Source organism: Hippoglossus hippoglossus, chromosome 3 (assembly GCF_009819705.1).
Source record: "Hippoglossus hippoglossus isolate fHipHip1 chromosome 3, fHipHip1.pri, whole genome shotgun sequence".
NCBI classification, from domain to species: domain Eukaryota; kingdom Metazoa; phylum Chordata; class Actinopteri; order Pleuronectiformes; family Pleuronectidae; genus Hippoglossus; species Hippoglossus hippoglossus.
In genome coordinates this window covers 15,727,486-15,738,524 of record NC_047153.1, presented here as the reverse complement: position 1 = coordinate 15,738,524, position 11,039 = coordinate 15,727,486, and the positions used below count along the sequence as shown (strand labels likewise).

The 11,039-nt window shown below is 42.5% G+C and overlaps 1 protein-coding gene across 1 annotated transcript; it reads right to left on the bottom strand.

Moving 5' to 3' along the window:
- Positions 1-6,676: 6,676 nt before the first annotated feature.
- Positions 6,677-8,370, bottom strand: mc1r (melanocortin 1 receptor). Its single transcript, XM_034570631.1, has one exon. The coding sequence runs from the start codon at positions 8,022-8,024 to the stop codon at positions 6,984-6,986; it is 1,041 nt and encodes a 346-aa protein (XP_034426522.1). The 5' UTR covers positions 8,025-8,370; the 3' UTR covers positions 6,677-6,983.
- Between the last annotated feature and the right edge of the window lie 2,669 nt (positions 8,371-11,039).

The window sequence follows — 11,039 nt, the reverse complement described above, 5'->3', positions numbered from 1 at the left end:
GGCAGCGACACAAGGTCCTGCCTAACAACTCAACACAAGAGTTGCATCGCACAGCAGAACCACAACCAGCAAGACGACTTCACTGGACTTAAAACAGCACAGCAACCTTTTTTTCCCTTTCCATGGACGAGTAACACAACTGGGCTTAATAATTATACTAGGCTAAGCAAAGACTGTTTATTCGATTCCGTGTGATGTTTATAAGTTTGATTCGTGTTGCTGTGATATTTTGCTTACAAGTTATTTGAAAGTTAATGTTAGTCACCGCTACATGTCGTAAACATACTAGGGGGGGTGGTTTATTGCCCTCATAGGGGCCAGCCGCCATTTTGAAAGCACTCACTCACACAGACACACAGACACACACACGCATACTCACATACACATATATATAGTAAGTACGTCTTTAGTAATTTGTGTTTTTATACTTTATTATCTTCATAATAAATGTTTTTCTTTCACAAATGTTGTTTTAATGAATGTTGCATAAGTGTGAATTTTGCCAACCTCGACACTGTCAAGAACTCTATATCTTTCAACTTTGCTAACTATCTATATGGTAATTTGGGTTATAGCTATTAATTTAATTGTTTATCAGAGTTCCAAATTTGTAGTTAGTACTTTTATGAGACTTAATCAATAAATTGGCTATCTTTTCCCTTCCTTTGAAGGGTGGTGCCCTGAGGTAACTTTAATCAATTAAAGTTATTATTTAATATTAATATTTGTAATATTAATATTCAATATATTATTTTGATAACCAAATTTATTGAATGCCGAAAGGCACACCATTTAATGGTATCACGTTTAATGCATTATTGCACAACAGTGGTTAGCAGCCGTTCAGGGAGAATCACAGAATTCAAACTGCATTCTGCCTGCTTGTGAACGCCAAAGGCCGGCTTAACTGTTACCGGAATTAAGACCCACATCTTGTCACCTCCAGTGACATGCTCTTCTCTTCCTTAAATCGGCAACCCCTTAACATCCTGTCCATTCCTACATTGAGGGGCCCTTGAACATGTTGGTCCGTCAATGGTCGATATATCAGGTTGTGTGTGCTACGCTATAAACAAAACCCCATAGCTCTAAATACCAACAGAAAGAATTTCATGAGCTGAGTTACGAACTGCAGCCGAAGACCAGGGAATCAATTTCTCCACGTTTACCAAACAAAAATCCCTGCACTCAGGGGAGAGATAAAAGGTCCCTGCGTTCTCATGAATGAAGAGATCTTTTGTTCAGTGATGTTTTCTGTCACAAAATGTTGTGTTTGACTGAAACATGTGACCCACTTCAGACAGCGAGAAACAGAATGATCACTTTGTGTCGCAGTTTCCCTCAATAATAATAATAATAATAATAAAGCACAACTTGCCTTATTATCTTATATTCAATTTTTTGCCGATTGAACCCTTTCACCTAAATCTCACTGAACACTGAACCTTTAAACTTCAATCATTCATCTATCCATTCATTATCTATAACATTTAGGGTCGTAGGCGTGGGGTGTGTTGGGGGTATACACTGAACAGGTCGCCAGCATATCCCAGGTCCAACATATAGACAAACTAACTCAACCACTGACTAACATCCCCATGTTCATGTAATGGCCTGTCTTTTCCTCCACCACTGTGTTAAACATATCCAGTTTGCATTAAAAAACAAGGTTGTTCTATTCAGTCGATACACTCGTCAATTTCATCTGAGTCACAGATTAGTCTGTGCATCACTTCAGTTGCATAATTGGACATAAATCTAAGTCGTGTACCAAAGTGCCCACATTGAGGACAGTCTCTCACATCAGATAGTGGCATATATATTAAGAATAAACGACATTCAGCTTCAACTTGCCCCAAAATGAAGAAGTAAAATCTGGTAATGACGACACAATTTCCACACACACACAGATCATGTCAGACACCAGGTAGTTTTTGAATGGTCACTCCGCCCTATTGTTACCACCAAGTAAAGGTGTCGCAATGAACATACGATACAATGTGATACGATGCAATTCAATGTGATACGATACGACACGACAGATTCGATATAGCATGATATGATACGATATGATACAATGTGATGTGATGCAATATTATGTGGTACGATACATTCCACCATTTAGGAGCCAGGACAGCAAACAGTCGTGATTTTGATGAGTGTTTAGCTCGCAGTGAGGGAGCAACAAGCCGATTGGCAGAAGCAGAGCGGAGTGAACGGGCTTGGGTGTAACGTTTGACCATGTCCTGGATGTAGACTGGACCCGATCCGTTCGCAGCACGGTACGCAAGTACTAATGTTTTGAAACGGATGCGGGCAGCCACCGGTAACCAGTGAAGGGAGTGGAGGAGCGGAGTAGTGTGAGTGAATTTAGGTAGGTTAAAGACCAGTCGAGCTGCTGCATTCTGGATGAGCTGCAGAGGTCGGATGGCACTAGCAGGTAGACCTGCCAGGAGGGAGTTACAATAGTCTAGGAGAGAGATGACCAGGGCCTGGACCAGAACCTGCGCCGCCTTCTGAGTGAGAAGGGGACGTATTCTCCTGATGTTGTACAGCATGAATCTACAGGAACGTGTTGTTACAGTAATGTTGGCAGTAAGGGAGAGTTGGCTGTCGAGTGTCACACCCAGGTTCCTAGCAGTCTGAGTGGGGGTTAACACGGAGTTGTCAAAGTTAATAGTCAGGTCATGGGTGGGAGAGCCTTTCCTTGGAAGGAAAAGTAGTTCAGTCTTGTCAAGGTTAATTTTCAGGTGGTGTGCAGACATCCACTGAGAGATGTCAGTCAGACAGGCAGAGATTCGTGCTGCTACCTGTGTTTCAGATTGGGGAAAAGAGAGGATTAGTTGGGTGTCATCAGCATAGCTATGGTAGGAAAAGCCATGTGAGTGAATGACAGAGCCGAGAGAGTTGGTGTACAGAGAGAAGAGGAGGGGACCCAGGACAGAACCTTGAGGGACCCCAGTAGTGAGAGGACAAGGTTCAGACACAGATCCTCTCCAAGTTACCCGGTAAGTGCGGTCATTGAGGTAGGATGAGAGCAGGGAGAGAGCAGAGCCTGAGACACCCAGGTCCTGAAGGGAGGAAATAAGGATCTGGTGGTTCACTGTGTCAAATGCAGCAGAGAGGTCTAGAAGGATAAGGACAGAGGAGAGAGAGGCTGCTCTAGCAGTGTGAAGTCGCTTAGAGACAGCAAGGAGGGCAGTCTCAGTTGAGTGGCATGCCTTGAAACCAGACTGGCGAGGGTCAAGAAGGTTATTATGGTGAAGATAGGAGGAGAGTTGATTAAAGATAGCGCGCTCGAGAGTTTTGGAAAGAAAGGGAAGAAGAGAGACAGGTCTGTAGTTATTTACTTCAGACGGGTCGAGGGTGGGTTTCTTCAGGAGAAGATTTACTCTTGCCTCCTTCAGAGAGTTGTTACATATGTTATGTTACCATACCATATGCTTTATTAATCCCCCAAGGGGGAAACTGAATGTCGCCTTCCACAAAAGAAAGACAACTTGATCATGACAGCAAAACAACCATTCTCCGGCCCTTCAAGATGCCTTCAATATAATTTGTGTTCTGTGTTAATAATAATTTGGCAGGCCACATTTATGCCCCTAGAATTTTTTTCACATTTGCATTTCAGTGAAGGTTAGTTTGTTTATTGTTCTATTTGTGTCCATCCCTTGGGGTAAGAAGCCATGGTTTCTGGCCATATGGATTACCGCGAGTCACGAAAGCAGAATAGTTTTTTGTTTTTTTTGCTGTGAACAGAGCTGCTTTGTGCAGCCAAACGAAGGAAGAAATCACGCTAACAAACTAACATGCTGCTCCCTGTGAAATTATACACACTTTGGTTATCCTTTGGACTAGGTAGAGATACAAAATTGTCAAGTGCCATGTCCATGACAAGTCTGTGTCTGCTTCCTTATGTCATTTATTATTTTATGAATTAATCTACAATGATGGAACGTACTGAGCGTTGGAAAAGGATTTCAGTTTGACTGTGGTAGCTTGACATCTAATCTTGATGGTTCAAGATGGCTGATGTCTACAATCAAAATCTAAATATGGTTGGTATATAGATACCAGACAGACAGACAGACAGACAGACAGATAGATAGATAGATAGATAGATAGATAGATAGATAGATAGATAGATAGACAGATAGACAGATAGACAGATAGATAGATAGATAGATAGATAGATAGGGAAATGTCAGTGAGGTTATTTACAGCACTTGATCATGAGTTTAAAAATGGAGGATTTCAATACTGTCTCTGTTGTATTATATATCAATGGCCCTTCTGTCTGCTGGCATCAAATGTCTTGCCTAAATGTTTTCTATGAGGCAGAAAAAAATGCTGTTAAAAGTAAATACGTTTAAGTTCAAAGACGTTGGGTTTGCGCCTGCTGTCCTGGCTTATCTACAGATAATATGGACACAGCTGTAAAGATTTAATGAACTGAGACTTTCTGATCTAAAAAGCCATGAACAGCAATTTGCTCTATTGCCGTATTTGGCGCCTGTGACACATCCCATGGTGCAAACTTCACAGCCATTTCTAATGGACTTTGCAGACTCCCGTCTTGTTAGAGTGCACATGAATGAAGAGCTTGGTTTGGATGTTTGGTCTAAAAAATTCTAAAACATCCTCTGTCCAAGCAAAGACACCAAACACACGAGGTACCATTACTAATTATTATCCACAGGCTTTTTTTGTGTTGACCCCTTTATTTGAGACAAACACACTTAAAGGATTACAGACAGTATAACAAACGTTCCTTCTATACAACAGCTATACAACACAATCTTGTTTCACTCACATTCAAGTAAACATGGGATAAAAGCTGCAGGATTTATAATTATACTCACAGCATTTACAGTTGAATCAGGTTTACTATACCAAATATACCAAAGCAGCCTGCACCATAATCTCCAAGTCTTACTTTTAAAAGAGCTTATTTTATATAGTAGACACATAACAGACGTACTATAAAGTTACACCCATCAGCCTCAGCATTAGAATTGATGGCAGATCAGTGTATTTTTGACCTTTTCAAGTCTTCAAGCCATGGAAGATATTTGAAGACCAAAAATAAATTTCAAATCACATTCCTGATTACTACTAACTCTTACGAAACAGAAATACACCCACCAGGCAAAGCATTAAAATCAGTTATCTCTTTTAATGTTGCGTGGAAAGAAAGAAAGAAATAAGACAGAAAGAAAGACAAAAGAAAGAAAACCTGTAAATTACAGTACTCAGCAGTAAACTACATTTCAGCCGACATTATTGTCAGTATTAACATGCACTTTTCATTAATGGTTTCCATCAGTAGTCTAAATTGAATTGTTAGCTATTACTGTCTTTGCAGATAAGCCTTATCATGGGACCTGTGAGTCTTTTCCCCTTCAATTAGAAACCACTGTCGGTAAAACCAACGCAAACACTTACGGTGAGTGGGAATTTTTGTAAAAAGATCTAGACTTCATGGCTCAAGTGCAGATTTATGACTGCATTTCCGTTTTTCTAAAGGAAAACATGCATGTTCTATTTACACTGAATCCGTAGGATCAATAAAGATATTATAGGATAAGAAAAAAAGAAAAGAAAAGAAAATAGCAAACTTCTCAATTTCCAGAGCCATAATATCTCAATAGTTTATCAGTATAACTGAAATCGAGCTCTTTCATTCATCACACATCTCAAACAACCACAAAACCTTCCAGAAATATAACTTTGATATAACTTCTTTCATAAAACCCTCTTGTTGTGCCCTGGGCCTCAGGCCTACCACCAGGCAGGGGCGTTCATGTGATTTTACATCTTTTTTATTTTTTTATCGTCAGTCATTCAGACATTTATTTTTGGGGGAGTAATTTCCACACAACACCCCCAAGTTGACTGCAACACGCCGTTTGTAAAGTTACATCATACCAAGGCTAAGTACAAAGCTTTCCTTTCATATCTCAGCTATTTCATGTTCTTTAGACAAAAACTTGATGATCCTTTTCAATTTATTCCTACGTGAAATAAATTGTTTTAGCAGCAATCATTTCGGCATCATCCTTCATTGCACACAGTGCTTCTGTTTTTTTGGAGGATGCAACAATCAAATAGTTTCAAACAGCAGTGAATGGAGGCAAGGTGGAGAAAAGGCCCCAGGGTCTGGACATGAAAATAATCAAACACTGGAGCCCAATTCTTTCTCTACAACACATCACATTATCTACAAAGCCATGCATGTTAAAGCCTGGTTTGTTAAGAGCTGTGCTTATTTGACCTTAAACTCCCTCAGAAATAAATCCAACTTTTTGCATCATAAGGAGACTTTTGTTCATGTTCAGGACATGAAATAGCCCAATAACAAGCACACTAACATTAAGTTATTATTTAATGAAGGAAGAAATTCAGCTCAGAGATATAATGGCCTCAAACATTTTTCTCCACTACGGGTTTTTCGTAAACTTTTCTTGATCAAATTGAATTGTCAATAGGTTTGAAAAGCTGAGAGTTGAGAGTAGATGACACATTTCCACCAACACAAAATTATGTTTTATATACAAGAGTATCATTTACAGGAGGACAAAAACATGAAAAAAACTTTATAAACAAAAAATAAAACGGTCATTAGTTATTATAATTTAGCATAATAACTCTTTAACGAAGAATCTCCTCTGGATTAAATGTCCAGACGTTTCACAGCTTGAACCTGACTCAGGAGTAGTGTAACGTAACAGCAGGCAAAGTAACAGGCGAATAAATCTGCAGCCATGGGTGGGAATAACCATAAAGTCCCCGATGGCATGTGCAATAGTCTTGAACACAGATACAGTCTTGGTCTGTCATGTACAGCGTTGCGCATTGGCGTCTTCCACCATGTATGAGTCAAGGCTCACTTCAGCTTCTGCAACAATAATGTGCATTTTGGAAGAAGAAGAGAGGGGCGACACTAGCCCGACTTGATCTTTTCTCCCTGAATGTAAAAGATGTCAGACGCCGAAGCACCAAGAACACAGGACCAGCTCCTGGAGGGTTTTGCGCAGCTCCTGACTCCGGTACGCGTAGATGAGCGGGTCGATGAGCGAGTTGCAGATGATGAGGATCAGGAAAAGGTTAAAGTTTCGGAAGAAACAGTTGCAGAAGGGGCTGGTGGGGCAGGTGAGGATGAGGATGAGATGGAGGAAGAATGGGCCCCAGCATACAATGAAGACCCCGAGCAGGATGGTGAGGGTGATCGCCCCCTTCATGCTCGTGGTCTGGCGACTGCTTTTATGGAAAGACACGATGCGCCGCGAGTGCACGTGCGCCAGGAGGAACATGTGCAGATACAACACGGCGTTGAACACCAGCGTGGTGCAGAAGAAGGTCACGAGGCACACGATGACCGCGTTGTCGGTGTGGTACACGATGAAGAGGATGCTGGAGGCCAGGCTGGCCAGCCACACCACCACGATGATGATGATGGCGCGCTGCGTGGTCATGATGCTGTGGTAGCGCAGCGCGTAAAAGATGGTGATGTAGCGGTCCGCGGCGATGGTGCACAGGAAGGAGAGCGAGGACACCACGGAGCTGCAGATCATCACGTCGATGACGTTGTCCAGGTGGCGCAGCATACCTGGGTGCACGTCCAGCAGGCCGTGGTCGTGGAGAAGCATGAAGATGGTCTCCACCACGTTGCTGACGCTGACGAGCATGTCGGACACGGCGAGGCAGCAGATGAAGTAGTACATGGGCGAGTGCAGGTTGCGGTTCTTGATGATGGCCAGAATCACCAGGATGTTCTCCACCAGGCTGATGAGCCCCAGCGCCAGGAAGAGCTCCTGCGGGATGCGGATCTGCACGCAGCCCAGAGAGTGTCGCTCACCGCCGGTGGAGTTCGTGTAGTTCTCTTCCATGTAGTCACTGAACTGGCCGAGCTCCACGTGGAGGATGGAGGCAATGTGGGACCTGTTGCTGTCCATGTCTGACTTCTGTATAATGACCGTCTGGCGTAAGGTTTGTCCTGAGGAATGATGGTGAAGCAGACTCATCGGGTTTCTCTGGCGGGTGGTGACCTCTGGTGATGCTTCTGAATCAGCTGCTGCAGTCACACCTCAGCAGGAAAAAGTCAAGGGACTAGTCCGAGTAACTGTTCAGCTTCTTAACACACCAACCCGTTGACTGTTAAATATCCACAAAGCGCAGTTTAATGATATCTAATTCAGCCATTGGTATGGTGAAGTGGGAACAGTCCAATTTGCGCACCGGAGCAGTTCGCGAAGCTGACGTCAAATACAAAACTTGTCCCGCGCAGAAATCCATAAAATGTCCTTCAACTTGAAAAAGTTGCGCTCACAGTTGATGCCTGTTTGACTCTCGTCGTGCGCCGTCCGCCAAACTCCTCAGACTATTCGGACCAACACGAGAGGAGAGTCTGCACAGTGTCTTTGGCACAAAGCTGTGACCTGCTCGAGTGTTTCTCAAAGTGATGCTGACTCCAGATGGCTGGAGGCGACTCCACCTCTCACGCAAACGTCAGCTGGGCTGCAGTCATGGCTCAGCCGCTTCAAATCAGACAGCCGCACACTCTGGATGAAAAGGATAGAAAAGCAGGGAGGTGTTACTATCGAACTTTGTACAGATGTTGAGCCCGATTTCTCACCTTCTGTTTTCTGCTGTGACTCGTGTATTTGAATGCAGTTTCTTTCGTCGTAACGAATGTGGCTAGATTTTAAAATGAAGCACTTTTACGCACCATGCGCAACAATGCCACATCTTCACATTTCATGCACTCATCAAAATCATTAACAACAAACTCGTGCTTGTGACGTAAAGGGAAGAAATCCTCAGCTGAACAGCGTGGAAATCATATATCGACTATAACGGTCAGAACTTGAGACATTATACAGAGTTAGTGACTCGTAGAGTGGAACAAATCCACGAGGGTGTTTTCTATAGAAGTAGCACACCAACTGTTAGAGGGAACTCAGTATAGAGCAAACTTGTTCACTAATTCTTCTGCCATATATTTGGGTAAATATAAAGAATATCTGGGTACACAGTATAGAAACAGATCCTAAACTGGTCCTTCTTTGACCTATACCATATCCTTCCACCAAGTTTGATGGGAATTTGCATTGTAGTGTTTCCATAATCGTTGATTAACAATCAATCAAACCCACCAACAACTGGACAAACATAATCACTTCAATGATTACGGTTGTATAAAACCTTGAACACAGTTAGCTCAGTTTTAAACTCGGCAGCCACTGTACTTACTTACTGAAATTAATAAATACAAAGTTATAATTAGATTTGATGCACAATCATGTGACTCACCTTGAATGGTCGCAGAGTTTCAGTGACGTTTTGGAGGCGTGGGGAGAAATATCACCGCTTCAGATTGCTTCCACACACACAGCTCCTTCTGAGGCGCCGATGTGAAGGCCCTTCTATACCGTCCGAGCATCACATGAAAACATCTCACAACCTCAACCATAGCTGCAGGTGAACTAGCACAGTCACACGTATCATGTGGCTCATGGAGTGAATAAGTTATTGTATAGACAGCTCCAGTTTGATCAGTATCTCTGGAGTTTATGTCCTCTGTGTGACTAGAGTAGAACAGATGGAAAAGAGATACAGATCAAATGAGGCCTCACACTGCCTTATATGTGACATCATTTTTAACTGCGATGTTACAGAGAGGCCGCCGTGACTGACTGTCACATTAACAGACTCACTGACTGAGCCCCCCCCCCCCCATTATCAGTTGCTCTAAAAGGGAAACTCCTTTCTCTCACTCATATGTACATATGTTGCTATACGTCAACCGGCTCATTAATGTGAACTCTGTGTGTCATTTTATGCTTTATCGTGTCATATACCAGCTGTACTTCAACAATTCAATCACACGTCATGTGACCCGCAGTCCTGGGATGTCAAGCGGCAGGCGTTCTCACAGGCCCAGTCAGTGGTTGGAGTGGAGTGGTGTGAAAGTCAAAGTCTTGCAAATCATGGCAACTGCTAAGTGCCCATAAGCCAGTATGGGGCCCTTAAAGAAGAAGGGTGTAAAACATGATGCATATGATTCCATGATGGCCAGGGATGGCTGTGTATCTATGAGACGGAGCAGAGACACACCCTCAACTAACCACATGCATGTTTCGAGATTGAATTGTTATTATTCATTAATATTTTGGATGACTTGCCACAAGTTCTGCACATTTCATCTATTACTGGGCAGTTTTGGTTCTGCTTTGATGTGACGATGAAGCGCAATTCCAACAAGGCCGAGAAGATTAGCCACATGCTGGTGCATTGTCTCTCCCCGCGATTTAAGAGCAGCTTCTGTAGTAAAGCAATATGTGGTGCAGAGATGTGTCCTACCAGAAAGGTGAAGACATCTCTGCTTTGTCTTGGTGAGCGAAGCAATCAAACAAATGAGCTTGTGTTGCTCAGGCCTTCAACTCCCAGTGAAATAATAACGACTCTATCCATCCATTCCATGGCAGTGGGAATTCACCCGAAGAAGAGAGAGGAAGGCGCAAGAGCCAATTGAGCCAGTCTCATCTTCAGTTAAACACATGCCATCATCGGCTGAGGTCATGAGTTATGGCCGAGAGCACAAAGGAAATGTTCAGACAAATCCGGGTAAAATTTGGAAAGATTGATTTAATTTAGATTTATCTTACTCTTGGATATAAACTAATGAACAGCGTCAGGCTACTGGAAAAATTCCAGCCATTTTCTCTGTGAGCCACAAGTAATCAAATATTGGCAAGTCAGCTCAAACGGAAATGTGAGAATCATTAACTCAAATACAGCCAGAGTGGGGGAGCATAACAGAGCGGGTGAAAATCAGGGGCTAAATTTATAAATATTCTCAAATACCGGATTATTTCTCAGCCAAGGAGATAAGAACCGATGTCCCCTGTAATTTGACATCATTATTTCACTTCTACTTAGTTATGTGAAGAAACAACACCAGCAAAATGTCAAAGAAAGATATAAGATATATAACCTCATATCGTGATGACTTTAATGGATGAATGTGCAAAGTTGTT

Bases quoted from the DNA above. Each gene is read 5' to 3' on its own strand.
- mc1r (XM_034570631.1), bottom strand. From the start codon at position 8,024: ATGAGTCTGCTTCACCATCATTCCTCAGGACAAACCTTACGCCAGACG.